We start from the raw sequence: 15319 nt of genomic DNA, 5'->3' as shown, positions 1-15319 counted from the left end.
CATGTTTTGCTATGTTGTATTAGGTCAATTAATTGTAAAGAACTATATAATAGATTCACCTATAAGGTTGTATTCTGTACCGAAATAATAAGCAAATGCATCAGCAAAATATGTTTGGGCTTGTTTCATTCAACATTCTTTGAATTGTTGCATTGACTTCCTGCCCACATTAGGTAAGCTTCTTTGCTACTACTTCTTTGCTACTACTTTTTGCCTCGGTCAGCTTTTATGTTATCATGATGGTTTTCTATCTCTACTTTTTCTGTCATCCCATGATTTGCCCTTGTGTATATTTTTTGGCTTAAGTTCTTTGCCCTCCAGTGTGTTTCTGTAAAGTTTGATCTTGCTAGAGGTCACTAACACACAAAGTCATTTCTTACCACTTACTCCTCTTGAACATACAGTCCTATGGTAACAATTGAATCTGTGTGATGGAACAAGAAAGAGGGGAACAAAAAAATCTATGCCTCTCCAAGATCTGAAGAGGCAACCTTACCGAGGCAGGAATTTAGGTCTTTAAATAGTTGTTGTGCATTTAGTGTTTAGAAATAATATGAATAATTTATATTCATAGATGATGAAGTCATATCTACACAAAGACTTATAGAAAAGCTGAATGAAGCTGTAACTGAGGAATGTTCTAGGCTTGCTCAGGTAAGACTTACCAAAAAGCCTTCTTTAAAATGGAAATTTTGAAAAAGAAAAATCATATATACGGTGAGTCATCATATTTTTCTACATAATTTTTAACAGGTTTTCTTTGCACCTTCTCTCTTTGCATTGATATCAAAATAGAGACTGCTAAATCTCATCTTCCAAAACAACTTTGCAAGAGTTTTGTTTTATGTCCTCGTCCAGAGAATTCTTTTGTCTTATCTTATCATGATGGTTTTCTATCCCTACTTTTTCTGTCATCCCATGATTTGCCCCTGTGTATATTTTTGGCATAAGTTCTTTGCACTCCAGTATGTTTCTGTAAAGTTTGATCTTTCTAGAAGTCACTAACACACAAAGTCATTTCTTATCACTTACTCCTCTTGAGCATGCAGTTCTACGGTAATAATTGAACTATTAATCAATCAATCTTAATCTCCTATCTAATGTTTGTCTTTTATCTACTAGTTTGGAATTATTTTTTCCCTTTCTGTGTGTCGCTAGCTATATGTTTTTGATTTAACAGCAGTCTGATGTCACGCGCATATTGACACTCTCATATCTGCAATAAGATAGTAATTTCTGTCTTAGCTGTAGCATATCTTTCAAAGACTTAAAAGTGTCTAAGAATCTAACAAAATTGCTGTCTATAGTGTTTCAATAACTAAATATTATAGTCAAAAATTGAAGCTTATTTTTAGTCTGTATTCTAGTATCAGCCAGCAATGATACTATTTTGCCATATCTTTTTTTTTGTAGAGTACTAGTTATCAATGGCCCTTACAGGTACTTTTTGACCATCAATAAAGTTACTTCTTGAACTTATTTCTGGGTAGATTAAGCTACTTCTATCATTCATTATAAGCCATGGTTTTCCAATCTTAAATACTTCAAATGGTTGGTTTTGGTCGTTTGGTTTCTTTTCCTTCTTTGTTGGACTTTCAACACCTTTTTGGGAAAGTGGATAGCAGCACTTCTTTACTTCAGAACCAACATACGAGAGATTAAGCAGGACTCCATGATAGCTCACAGAAAGTAGCAGCTGAGAGTCTTTGGCCTTAGTTGTTTCATGGCTGGGAGGATCTGTATGATGCCATGTTGAGCTTTTGGAGAAATTATGGTTTTACTTTTGTAAGTTGAATTTGGTGTCTGTTAAGTCCAAAATCTTTAAATAAAGAATCCCACTTATTCTGAGCAGTCCTTTTCATTTATCTTCAAAAATCAGATGGATAAATCTGACTACTTGTCATAACTATGGCAACTATTCTTATGGCCATGTAGCACTAACAAACATGAGGCATTCTGTTTATGACTTGCTTGTGTTTTCTTATGCCATCCCCTTTTATCTTATTTGTTCAATACTTAAGAACAAGATGAATTTTAATGTCTAAAAAGATACAGATTTCTGCCATAGAGAATCCTTCTTCCAAGTAAAATTGTAGTTAATGAGAATGAGACATTTACAATGTAAATTTGCTTTCAGCATTAATGAAGGAGGCCTTTCGCTGCAAGATTTTAATACTTGGCAGTTCCAAATTAATTAATGATTCAAAAATACATGTATTTGTGCTTTAGCTGAAAAGTCTTTCCATACCTGTTTCTTTTATCAGGAGTTTTAGATTGTCTAGGTTCTTATGACTCAACATCTATGCCATCATTTCCATAGAAGATAATACTCACAAAATGCTACTTTCCTGCCACTATTTTTCTTGCTTTCTTTGTGAATTGTGATTGATAAGTTAATAAAAAATTCTTAACTTTTTTCTTTGTTTCATTTGTTGTGCAGGTTTTGTGTGACAAGCAGAATGAACATTCTTCAGCTGCTTTAGAAGTTGGTGATAGGGAACAGCGTATTTTCTGTAGACCTGCTTCTGTGAAAGAAAACCTGAGTGTAGAATTACCAATACACAGAGGTCAAGCTCAAGGTAATGACGTTGTGGTATCACGCTGTTTAAAAAAAAAATAAAATACTGATTTCAAGTGTTTCAGACTGGCAATTGTGCCATTAGTTGTTCAGGTGCTAATTAATGTGCCTAAATAGCTGCTTTAGAGAGTTCCTCACTATTCTGAACCACTTTCATTACGACTATTTTCTTGTGCTGTTTTCGTTATAGTGGAAATTGGTGAAAAACGTGTTTTGGTTTGGTTTGGGTTTTTTCCCCTCCTCCTTTTGTAGAAGCAGCCAGCAGCTCTACAAAAAAAATCATACATATCAATACTGTATAAAAATGCATCCAAAATTTGGAAGGGGCGTCACTTGTTTCAATAATATGTAATGTTTATCAGATAATTCTTCAGTGGAGAACTCATGATCAATTCACTGTATTAAAATGTTTGATTTCTTTTTTAAGTCCCTGCTGGTTATCTGTGTCATTTAGCTGTGCAAGAACTGGATGCACTTCTACACAAGATAATGGAAGAATACAGTAGGCTGAAAGCACTTCAAACACAGCTGATGAAGGATTGTAAACAGGTAAACTTCTTATAGTATATATGAGTATTCGAATTTTATCTGTTGCATGATTTCCCTCTGGATGAGCAAAGAACGTGTTTGAAATTGTGTTTATGTTCCTGGCTGAGAGGCAGAGCAAGGCAATGATTTGATAAAATGGAGAAAGTTGCTACCCATGTCACAGAATCGTGGAATGGCTGAGGTTAGAAGGCATCTCTGGAGTTCATCTAATCCAAACCCTTGCACAAAGCAGCATCAGCTAGAAGAGGTTGCCCAGGACTCTGTCCAGCTGAGTTTTTAGTATCTCCAACGATGTAGACTCCACAAGCCTGGTGGGCAACCTTGTCTTCTTCAAGCTACATATTCCCAGCTCTCTCAGCCTCTCCTTGTAAGACAAGTGCTCCAAGCCCCTGCTCTTCTTTGTGACCCACTGCTGGACTCATGCCAATATGTCAGTTTCTCTCTTACACTGGAAGTGCAACACTGGACCCAGCAGTCTAGATGTGTCTCATCAGTGCTGAGTACAGGGGAAGGATCACCTCCCTCAACGTGATGGCAAACACTCTTCCTAATTCTGCCCAAGAGGCTGTTGGACTTTTGTCATAATGGCACACTGCAGGTTCCTGTTCAACTTAGTGACCACCAAGGCCCCCAAGTCTTTATCTGCAAAGCTGCTTTCCAGCTGGTCAGTCTTCTGCATGTACTGGTGCACAGGGCTATTCCTCTCTAGGTTGCAGGACTTGGCATTTGCCTTTGTTGAACTTCATGAGGCTCCTCTCAGTCCATTTGTCTGGCCTGTTGAGGTCTCTTGAAACGGCAGCACAACCATCTGGTGTATCAACCACTCATCCCAGTTTTGTACAGTCTGCAAACCTGCTGAGGGTGCATGCTTGTCCCATTATCCAGGACACTAATGAAAAGGTTAAACATGTTGGCTCTGGTATCAACCCATTAGCTGCACCACTAGTTATTGGCTTCTAGCTGGACTTGCCACCTATCACAACATTTTGAGCTCATCAGTTCAGCCAGTTTTCAGTTGGCCTCACCAACCCCATTATCCATCTGTTTGTCTATGGGCATGTAATAGGAGGTGGTGTCAAAAGATTGGTCAGGTATGATTTCCTCTTCATAAATCCATGCTAAATGGAGTATCTTCTCACCTTCATGTGTTTGGAAAGGGTTTCCAGGATTATTTGCTCTGTCATTTTCCCAGAGAACAAAGTGAGGTTGACTTGCCTGTAGTTCCTCAAATCTTCGTTCTTTCTCTTCTTGAAGGTAGGAGTGCTTTTATCTAGTCCTCAGAAACCTCCCTCAATCACCATGACCTTTGAAAGATAATTGAGAATGGCCTCGCAATAATGTGGACCAGCTCCCTCAGCACTCCTTTGTGTATCCCATCAGGCACCACAAATTGTTCATGTCCAATTTGTTCCCTAACCTGATCCTCCTCCATCAAGGTTGTCTTCCTTGCTCCAAAATTTTACACTCACCTCAGGGGCCTGAGATTCCCAAAGACAAATTTTATCAGTAAACTTGGAGTTAAGTACTTCTGTGTATTAAATAAGGTACAGTAACCAATTATGTCTAGAGATGGTTGAAGGTCATGTGTATTGATGGGTATACATTTACAAAAAATATTTGTATGTGAAAACTGCATTTTGGGCCTCAGTGGGGTGTTAGTGTCTTCCTCTCCTCCTTGGAGAGGAAGTATACTGCTCCTGGAGTCAGAGGAATTATGACTTAACAGTTTATATCCAGAGAGAGGAGTTTGAGATTTACAGTGGACATTCTGCACAGGCTGATCAACTAGCTATAAATGTATGCTTGGTCATTCAGGCTGTAAAATGAAACACATTGTTACACTGTACACTCTCTTATGCATTGGCCACCAATCTTTCTCATGTTTATAATTACAGTTAGTATTTTTGTATTATTGCTAGACAAATTATTGTAATTTGTATTTACTTGATTATTTTTTAGGTCAAAGAACCATGTCCATCTTCTTCGGAAAGGACAAAAGGAGAGCAACCTAGCCATCTGGAAACAAGAAAGGAGTGTCTGCAGACCCCTTCACAGGGTCTAATGGGTAAAAAGATGCATATGCTGGTTTTAATATATGTATATTCAGAGAGAAGGAGAAGACAATGACTTTAAATTTTAACTGATTTATAGCTTACTACAGCTTGAAGCACGTAAGAGATTTTTGCAGATTTTGCAGTATGATACTCTGATTTTCTTAAATCTCTAAAATATTTCAGAATTATATTCTGTGAAACAGTTTTTGTTCAGTCTTTTTCAGTTTTTCACAGTTAAAGTTCTGTTACCCATATCAAATACAGTTTTGCAAAACGGAAGATTAAGTGATAATTACTTGTTATGGAAAAGTAACTGATACGATACCAGAAGAAATTTTTACCTACAGTAATTATTTAGTCCATCACTGCTAGTAAGTTTGGAGGGAGTTAATGTAATTTATTTTCCCCCCAAATAACGTACATATAGATCCTACAGTTCAAGAATACTGTTTGAAGGAGATAGGGAACCTTAAAACACAACTTGAAGAACAACATGCTCAAGAACTGGAACACCTGCGGTCCTATTTCCAACAGCAGCTGAAAGAAAGTGAAGAGAGGTACACTACAGAGATTGTCCATCTGCAGGATAAGCTTCAGAATGCTGGGGTATCCTCTGACCACACGAGGTATTAATTCGTTCTTTAATGCTTATAACTTTGTGCTACGCACAAAAATAAGTGTTTCAAATAATCATTCCTGTAAAGCTATGTGCTTTACTTCAAAATTTTAGAAATTCTTTATAAACACATTATTCTTACGTTGTTTTGTTCCTGCAAGAGTTGAGTGTTATGAAGAAATGACATAACATTGCAAACTAAGTAGGGCAGCATTTAGAATTTATTATGTTTTTATAGTTAATAGAGGAACATTTGAGAATTGGAATGATGTGTAAATGTCATTTCATATATATGAGCTTTTTGGCAGTAATTTCAAAACTTCCAACTCAACAGACAACTTTTAACCCTTGAAACTCCAGGCAATGTACATTATATCTAAAGACACCTCATGTAGAAATAGTTGCATGAAATTGATGATTTTCTGGAATGATATGTAGCAAGAAGTTTTGTGGCAGAGTTGAGGTCCGCTTGACACATTCTGGCTTTCACCAAGTCATGGGCTGTGGGATGTACTCATCAGCCTCTTCCTGGCCCTGACCATTGTGGCCATTAAAACCTGAAAGAGGTGCAAGTGTCTTGGGAGGATCCTGACAGGTGTGAAGCCTCCTGTTCCTTGATTCACTGTTTCCTTGAATGTGTTGAAGGGTGGTTTTGTGCCCTATTCAGTGTCATCTCTGGTTTCCTGTTCTGCCACTGTTGACTGTCGTATTCCTTCCTTATGTTTCATTTACTGTACTCAGTTTCTCTACATTTTTCTTTTATCTGAATCTCCCTTCTGTGAGAGAGAACTGTGAGGGTTTGTTAATCAGAGCAGTGCCCAACTGTAAAAGGGAAATGGCTAGACAGAGTGGCAATAGGAAATGCTACTAAGGAGGGGGGAAAATTGTCTAGATGTTTCTAGAAATTGTTAAATATTTGATATACTTACCAGAGTACTCTCTTAAAAAGCAAAAGGACTGTGGTAAGATAAATCCTTAGAAGTTGAGAGAAATGAAGATAAAAGTATTTTCCTTCAACCACGACCCATCAGAACCCGAACAGCTGTTTTGCCCTTATTGTTTGATCACAGCCTTTTTTCAGCCATGTGTTTTTCTAACTTTTAAACAGTTTTCCTTTCATTCCTTAAAAATATGTTTCTAGTCTTGGAAGTGGCAAGTAAAATAATGATTATTTTTTTTTTTCCTAATTTGAATTAATACTTGTATATACTTGTTTTGAGGTGAATAAGAGGTCCAAGGTCTGAAAATGTTTATGCATCTGTAAGACTGAGGCTGTAGTTTTATATCATTGTTTTCCAGTATCTGCCTTAAAGAATCAGTACATAGTTATTAGCCTGAGCTCAGTTTTAAGGGACTGTATGGCTTCTTAAGTACTCTTTAATCCTTTTAAAAAAAAGTACAAGCTATGAGCATTTTCAAAATGCAGTTTGTGAAACTGTATACTTCTGTTTGTGTGTTGGCCAGGACAAGTTATAAATATTCATATATGATTTCTAATTTATTTTTAAATAGGTACTTAGTGTTCTGAATTCATTCATGATAAGTATTCAGCTAAAATACTCAAAACTCATTTTACATGTGTTAAATAAGCATTTATAGCAATTATTGATATTTATAAGCTAGGAGTAGAGAAAAAATTTCCCATGAAGAATTGCATTCTTTTTAGGTTTAATACCTGAAGTTCAGGTTTTAAACATTAAAATTAAACTGGAGTTTTACAGGAAAAGTTCCTAGATCAGTATATAAATTAGTTTCTAATAATGTAGTGTGGAGGTCTGTCTCATTACATCTTAAGCCTGAAGAGAAGATGAGTGTCTTTTTTAATGGAGTAGTCAGTAACTGGTTGAATGATCTGTTTCTATACCTGGTTTGTTGCTGCATCTTTTAAACTAAGCTCTAAGTAGGAGTATAGCTGTGGCCAAGCGTGGGAATTTTGGGGGGACAATTTCATCTGGTTTTATATCCTACTGCAACATCAGAAAGGGGAGGGGGGATGGGGGGGGAGTTAAAAAAAAGGAATTCAGTTGCCACTGTTCATTCATCAAATCAAGCATGAATGCTAAGAATAATGGGTTGCTTTTTGTAGTTAGAAATGTCACAAGTTTTATAAAATTACTGTTACTGTTTTGGAGTCCATTTCAGGATTATCTAAACCAGCTCTCAGATTTGAACAAAAGAAAAGCTTCATGATCTCTGTAAAACATTAGTGTAGTTAAGATTGTAAGTCTCACAGACCATAAACTTACTGTCTAACTACTTATTTTGTACCCAGTCTTTTACCAAGGTATTAATTTCTGTGTGGTAGCAGATCACAAATTGTAGAGGAGAGATTTATTTTTTTAGCTAGTTTGATACTGTATCTTAGCCTTTTGGCAGTGTATTTCTGTTAAGTCTTTTTCAATATGTAGTTAAAGGGGAGCTAGAGTTTTGGTGGTGTGTGGTGTTATTTTGGGTTTTACTGATTTACAGCACTCTGAATATATAGAGCAGTTCTGTTGGAAAAGACAGTCTCTGAATATATTTCAGCATGTTGTTATCTAAATACAAAATTAATCATATTAGATTGCTTACTATTCTTATATTTATGCCTCATCTATATAACACAAGAAAGCAAGCAAGCAGTGCATTTGTTGCTACACATCAATTTAAAAGAACAAAAATAAATATAACCATTTTCTAGGTGTTTTTATGGCTTCATACACATAGCCATTCTGGTTTCTCTCATATCCGTATGATCAAACAGGTGCTTTTGTCTTCATCTTATTGTGTAGTTATTGAGCACAAAGTATTCTCAGGTAGCTTTAAAAGTAAGTTGTTTCTGAGGTCCTTGGCAAAACTGGTGTTAAGGTGTATTATGCTGAGAGGAAGAGCTAGCATTTGGAAGGCAGATGAATTACAAAGTCAAGTGTATGAAATTAATAGCATGGGAAAAGGTGTGTCCTGAAGAAAATGTTTGCAGTTATTTGTCTTTGAATATATATAATATATATATTCATATAATGCATATTTGAATAGAGGAAAAATAATGTCTATTGAAATATTGATTTCCACACTGCACACACACACCCCTTTTCTACCTTTTTAGTGTATCCACAGGTTCAGAAATAAAGCTAAAAGACGTCTTCAGGAAAGTGAAGTGCACTGAAAATTTTCATCAGCAGAAAACAGATGAAGCACTGGAGGTATCATATAGCTCAGTTGACAGCTAATACACATATGGTCAATATAATTGATATGCTTTGGGTTCTAAGATTAAATTGAAATATGGACTAATATTAGGTAGTATTAAAGTAATTATTATCTTAGTATTATGCTATGCTATTAGACAGTCCATGTTAGAGGAAGATTTAAATTTTGCTGAAAAACATTTCTGGAAATTATGAGCAATGAAACTTGTTTTATTGGTCCTGGTTTAAATTATAGTTTTTATTTTTCTATTTTTCTCTGAAACAAGACATTTGGGTTGGGCTGCTTCTTACTAAAGTTGAAGAAAATTAGTGTTCAAATTCTGGGATTTCTTGAGGAGTCTTTAAAATATTGTGACTTTTCTTTAAATACTAGTTGTGAAAGAAGAGTGATTTAAGTGAAATCCTAGTACTTTTGAAGTATAGACTGCACAGTTTAGGAGAAATTTTGAAAAAGTAATACCAAAGATCTTCGAAACCAAATGCAAATGGAAAAGACCCCATACATTCCTCCCCTAGTATTGCTGGAAACCTGGCTTAAAAATTCTGCATTTTGAAAAATAGCGATGCTGTTTTGTACTGTGGTGCTGTGCTTTCTCACCTGTTTTCTCCGCATTTGACAATTTAAAAAGTGTTGGAAGAAAAGTTGTTGCAAACTCAACTTTTAAAATTAATATTGAAGCAGAATCAAGGCAAAGTCTTTCACCTAGTTTATGTTGTGGTACAAAATCATGTGATTTGCATGAAATGAAGGTAATCTAATTGAGGAGAAAAATCTCTGTCAGATTCTAAAACTTCTAAAATTAATGAAATAAAAGCCCAAATATATGATCTGAGATTTCATCATTTTTTACAGCTTGCTAGTGAAACTGAAATGCAGAATGATCTGGATGTTGTTCAATTGCTAGAAAAACAGTACCAAGAAAGATTAGAAGAAGAAATAGCAAAGGTATTATTTTTATTTTGTTACTTTAAAATATGTTTTAAAAATGCTGTCATTTTCACTTGCCATTTCTAACAATTCAGACATTTACAATCCTGTATGCCAACTTTTGTTTGATTTATTTACAAGGAATTGTTTCATTCGGATTCTGAATGGGAAAGTCTTAAAAAAAAAAAAAAAAAAAAAGGTTCTGAAGAGTTTTGGGGTTTTTTATTTGTCTGTCCTATTCCTAAAAAGTTCTGAAATGTTTTGGGGTTTTTTATTTGTCTGTCCTATTCTTAACTCATAATTTCTGTTCATGTGGGGGGTGGTGGTGGTGGTTTGCTTTAAAACTTCAAAGAAAATAGGCAACATGAACCCATGCTTGACACTAGAATTTATTTAGAAAATCCAGAGGCTTAGAGAGTGGATTTCTTGATACTTTAGGCTTAACAGTGGGTCAGTTTAAAAGATTTTGCACTTAAGTTTCACACTATTTTCTGATCATATTTTGTGCATTTTAATATATTGTGTAAAATGCATACTCTTTATTTGGATCTGGTGACTTTCTCTAAAACATAAGTAAAATTAAGATTTTGTAGGTAGAGTATGTTAAATTGTTTGTGGATTTAGTTACTTTTTGACTTTCAAAAAAGTTTTCACTTTGCACAGTGAAAAATTATCTCTGCTTTCATATCATGGCATAAATAAAATTAACATAAATGAAAAATTTGAAAAAATAAAGAAATACTTCTTTAAAGGATTTGCAATCAGAGTTAAGAAGAATGTTATAGCCAGCTCTGGGTGATGACATTAATTTAAGTAATCCACATTTCTGGAGTAAAAGTTCAATTTCTCTCATCTGCTGCTAAGAAAACCCTTCTTAATGGGAAAGCGAATTACACAATTGGCTAGTGTCTTGTTAAGAGCAGTTTAAGTTCAGAAGACTTTCTGGAAAGTAAGGGTTAGGCATTTTCTTTTCAAGTGTAACACTCCTCTATTTCTTATACTATTTTTTCACACTTTTTGTAGCTTATGCTATAAATGGCTATGTTTTAAATCTAGAAAAGAACTGCTCATGTGATTGGAAAAGGGGTTTGTTTGTGTTAGAAGGGGATACTTAGCAATACAGAAGTTACTAGCCTGTTGTAACTGCAACTGCAGCTACAAATGCCAGTAGAAGTTTCTTTCTGGTCAAGTAAAATTCCTGTGATGAGTATCAAGCCCATGGCACTGCTGTCTTTATACAGCCCAAAATTCCATGTCAGTGAAACCTTTACAAAGGATGCTTGGTTAGATAGAGGAAGCTTAGCACAGGTGCACTTATGTCAGTATGCCAGGACTTTTTAAAGTTGCCTTATAGAACCTTTTTTGAAAAGAGCTGGACAATTCTGTGCTAAATAATATATTTTAACTGAAAATAGCATCATAGTTTATTAAACTACCTTAAATACAGCATGTCTGTATTTATACAGATGTGACTGTTGATGAGATTGGCAAGATGTCTCTGTTCTTTTACATTTATGTTTTCCTCGGGGGGGGGGGGGGGGGGATCATAGTTCAGAACTCTTAGTACTTATATTTATATTATTGATGGCCAGCAATGAGATTTCTTCAGAAATAGGAGATGCTGTAAAGCATAAACTAATACAGACTTTTCTTTCTTATGCAGGTAATTGTGTCAATGAGTGTAGCATTTGCCAAACAGACTGAATTGTCAAGGATTTCTAGGCTGAAGGAAGAAGTAGTACAAACACAGATTGTACATCAACAGGGAATGCATTTTGAAATTAAAAAGCAATGTAGTGAAGAAGAGGTTGACAACCCTCTTAGAAAAGCAACAGAAAAAGGCAGTAAGCATGAAGAAGAATTGAAATCACTTTGCAAGGAACTCAGTGAAGAGTCTGGTGAGATCAACTCACTTGGAGAACAACTTCATTCTAATAGCAAGCCTGATTGCATATTAGGACAAACCACACAGGAATCGGTGATTTCTGAAGAATTTTTTTCACATGTCAAAGGGCTTACAGTGGAAGAGACACCGGTAAGTGGGGGTGGGGAGGAAGGCAGTATGAAACACCATATCCACCATATCTGAATAATCTTTCCAATGGATTTACAGTTCATTTCAATGAGAAAACTGCAAAGAAAGAAGTTAAGATGAAAATTCCATTTAAACATTTCCCTTTCAAAGGGGTGGCAGTTTTAGACCTAAATTATGTACCCTTATTTTCTGTGTTCTGCCTGACTGTCATAGCATTATGCTATGCTGTGAGGAAAGGAATATGACACTGGTTACATGAAAATAGATTATTCCATTTCATGGATAAAACTGTATTGCAGGCAATAAATTGTATAAAGACTTTTTGTAAGCTGGGTTATATTCTGGTATGTATGCAAGGCATACATTAAAAATAATGCTTAAAGAGTTTGAGTCCCTTGTGATAAAGGATATCAGCTGAACATAAAAATTATAAAAGTAATATGTAAAATATATATTTGGCATTTCACAAGGATGGGGTGGGGGCAAGGTGGAATAAATATGGTAAAAAGCAGTCATTTTGACTCACAATTTCATCCTAAGTTTTAAATTTTTTTTAATTAAATTTAGCATTAGTTGAAGCAAAAATTACTTTCAAATTTGTGTAACAGTTAAGCATTCTGATCTTGTTTTATCTTGATCGCAAATAAACTAATATTCCTGTTTTGTATGATACTGCTCTCTCAAACTTCTGTTGTTGTACACACACTCATACACAAATGTATGTGCCACTGTATTTTCTGTTGATATCCCCACTAGATAAAACACATAAGCATTAACACTGTTCACAGTTACTTTAAAAAACTTGTATTTTAAATAAAGAATAATTCTAAGTCTAGACCTTCCAAGAAGCAGGCAACAACATAATGCTTTCATGATAGCTACTTTAATTTGTGAAAGTATTTTCTAAAATTTATTAAATATTTACTAGGAACTGTCACTGAACATAAAATGCTAAAATAGTTTCAATATTTCAGCGCTACAGTGAGATGATGGCATCAGACAGAGAAACATCAAGTCAGCTGTTGTTATATGAGGAACGTTTGGAAGACATGCGACAGGAGCTAGTACGGCAATATCAGGAACACCAGCAGGCAACAGAATTATTGAGACAAGGGCACATGCAGCAAATGGAACGTCAAAAAGAAAATCAAGAGCAACTCTTAGCAGAGCTTGAGAGTCTTAAAGTGCAATTAGCTGAGGTAACATGGAGTTTGGCTCAATGAGTTAACATGGGTTAACAAAGGGACATCACCAGGCAGATTTACATTTATTTATACCTGTATCTCTAATATATATTGAGACACGCACATATTTACTATATGCGTGCATACACACCCATGTGCGCACACACATATATCTATTTGTGTGTGTAAATATACAAACACATATATGCCTATATGTATAAAAGGCATATTTCTTTAATCAAAGCTCAGTCAGTGATGGATCAATTCAGTCTTCTGTATACCTGGAGAAAACCTGCAGTGCTGCACAGCAGCCAGAAGAGTGAGTGAGTGAGCGCAGATTCATTGTAAACCATGCCACCTTCCAGATACATGGCCCTGAGCAGGAGGCAGGCTAGCATCCATTTACATCAATGAAGCCACCAGCCATAGCTAGAAATACCATGGAATTCTTCATTTTATCTTATCCCCACTTGAGGTCAGAACTTGAACAGTATCAGTGGCTTTCTGCAACAACTTCCTGCTTTTTTTTTTTCTTTTTTATTCTTGTAATCGTAGGAGATTAAGTCCTTACTGACTGTTAGAATGAAACAGAATCAGTGGGGTTTGGTGGGAAACACCACTGTTTCTTTGCCTTTTTAAACTTAACTTGCTGTCACTCTGTATCTATTCAAAGCCTATAGTAGGTATGCTAGTGAAACTCATTAATTTATCTTAATAATTAAGTCTTCAAAAGTAATGTCACTTATAGACTTTTTCTTCAAGGTTTCCTTCCCTTGAAAGATAAAGTAAACAGAATCTAGAAGAATTTGTCTTGCTCTGATTTAATTTCAACAATGAAACATTACAGAAATGCACATGAAAATTGTAACCAGTGAATTCTAAAATTCTTTGATTTCACTGTGGAGTGGAGCTTTAGGTTCCTTCAGACCTTATCCAAACCTGGTTGTGTTCTGTTTAAGTTTGGGTTCAAGAAGCTGGGGAATCTAGAGTCAGTCACTTGTATCCTAGGTGCCTTTTCCAGCAATGTCAGGTGTCCGTTTCTCCTAGCTGCTTTGTAGATGTTTTTCTATCATTTATCCTGATAATCTTTCAATATATACATTCTTTCTCCTTTTATCTCTTTGTCAATTTGCAACTGCATCTTTCATCAGGGGTTGCAAATTCCTGAAACAGATAAATATTAATTAGAATTTATGCTGCTGGCTTTTCCTCAGTTTTTAATGCCAAGGATATTTATCCATAAGAACCATATAGGAACATGTGCATTGTGTTTAAGCCATGAACACTTCTAGCTCTTCTAAAAGAGAGTGTGTGTAGGCTGTGTATAAAAAGAACTTATTTTCATCTTTATTCTTGTGCAAAACATGTACTATAGCATGTGATATCCAGAAATTCCATCCAGTTTACATTGTGACCACTGTGTTTCATGAAGAGCATAAAACTTGTATAAAATCTTAAAGGAGTAAGATACTGAAAGTACTTATTAGTGGTATTCCATTATAGAAGGTTTTCAATGTCTTTGTAACCATTTAAAGAGGTGGACTGAAATTTCTTTGTGCAAAATACATAAAAAATTAGAAGTGGCAGGACTCACTAATACTTAGAAGCTTAAAAAACTGTGTGCTTCTATAACACTTCTTTCTTAGCATGTCTCAATGGAGAATGACAGCTTGGTTGCAGAGAGAGAGAGAATCCTTTTAGAAGAACTGGAATCATTAAAACAACATTCTGTGCCCAGAAAAGAGAGGCTCTTTTGTGAGCTACAAAACAGCAGCACGCAAACAGAGGTAAATATGGACTTTGACTTTCTTGGCAGCTGTGGTGTGTAAAACCAGTAAAATTCATTTTTGCTGCTACCCTTTTTATGTAATATATTTTCCTAAAAGATGTTGGGTATTGCTTGAACAGAGCAGGTTTAAGAACCAAGAGGTGGTACTGTTAGACAGTTTTTTACTTTGGGTAAGCAGAAGCTATTTTAACAGCGTGAAGGTGGGGATTATTACTATAGCTATTTGCTCAGGTAAACTCATATTTTCATATTGCTATAGCAACACCAACAGAAAGCACAAAGGCTGTTTAATCAGCGTAACAAAGTCCTTTCTAATAGGACCTGCCTTGAATATCCTGTTTTGATTTACATTTTAACTTTTCCACGTAGGAAGATTATTTCTTGTTTTGTAGTTTGGT

General features: G+C 35.4%; 1 protein-coding gene across 10 annotated transcripts in view; it reads left to right on the top strand.

Annotated features, from left to right (window-relative positions):
* The window catches only part of AKAP9 (A-kinase anchoring protein 9), a 123590-nt gene that overhangs the window by 52764 nt on the left and 55507 nt on the right, over positions 1 to 15319 (top strand). For 8 of the 10 annotated variants that reach the window (XM_049797986.1, XM_049797985.1, XM_049797983.1 and 5 more), the window contains 10 exons: positions 575 to 654; positions 2441 to 2579; positions 3006 to 3127; positions 5087 to 5192; positions 5609 to 5807; positions 8883 to 8979; positions 9839 to 9931; positions 11577 to 11948; positions 12923 to 13147; positions 14779 to 14919. In XM_049797986.1, coding sequence (XP_049653943.1) covers positions 575 to 654; positions 2441 to 2579; positions 3006 to 3127; positions 5087 to 5192; positions 5609 to 5807; positions 8883 to 8979; positions 9839 to 9931; positions 11577 to 11948; positions 12923 to 13147; positions 14779 to 14919 — 1574 coding nt within the window. The remainder of the gene's footprint in view (positions 1 to 574; positions 655 to 2440; positions 2580 to 3005; positions 3128 to 5086; positions 5193 to 5608; positions 5808 to 8882; positions 8980 to 9838; positions 9932 to 11576; positions 11949 to 12922; positions 13148 to 14778; positions 14920 to 15319) is intronic. The other 2 variants (XM_049797984.1, XM_049797980.1) reach the window with 1 other exon arrangement.

This window comes from Accipiter gentilis, chromosome 4 (assembly GCF_929443795.1).
Source record: "Accipiter gentilis chromosome 4, bAccGen1.1, whole genome shotgun sequence".
Classification (NCBI taxonomy): domain Eukaryota; kingdom Metazoa; phylum Chordata; class Aves; order Accipitriformes; family Accipitridae; genus Astur; species Astur gentilis.
This window is presented reverse-complemented; position numbering and strand designations above follow the sequence as displayed.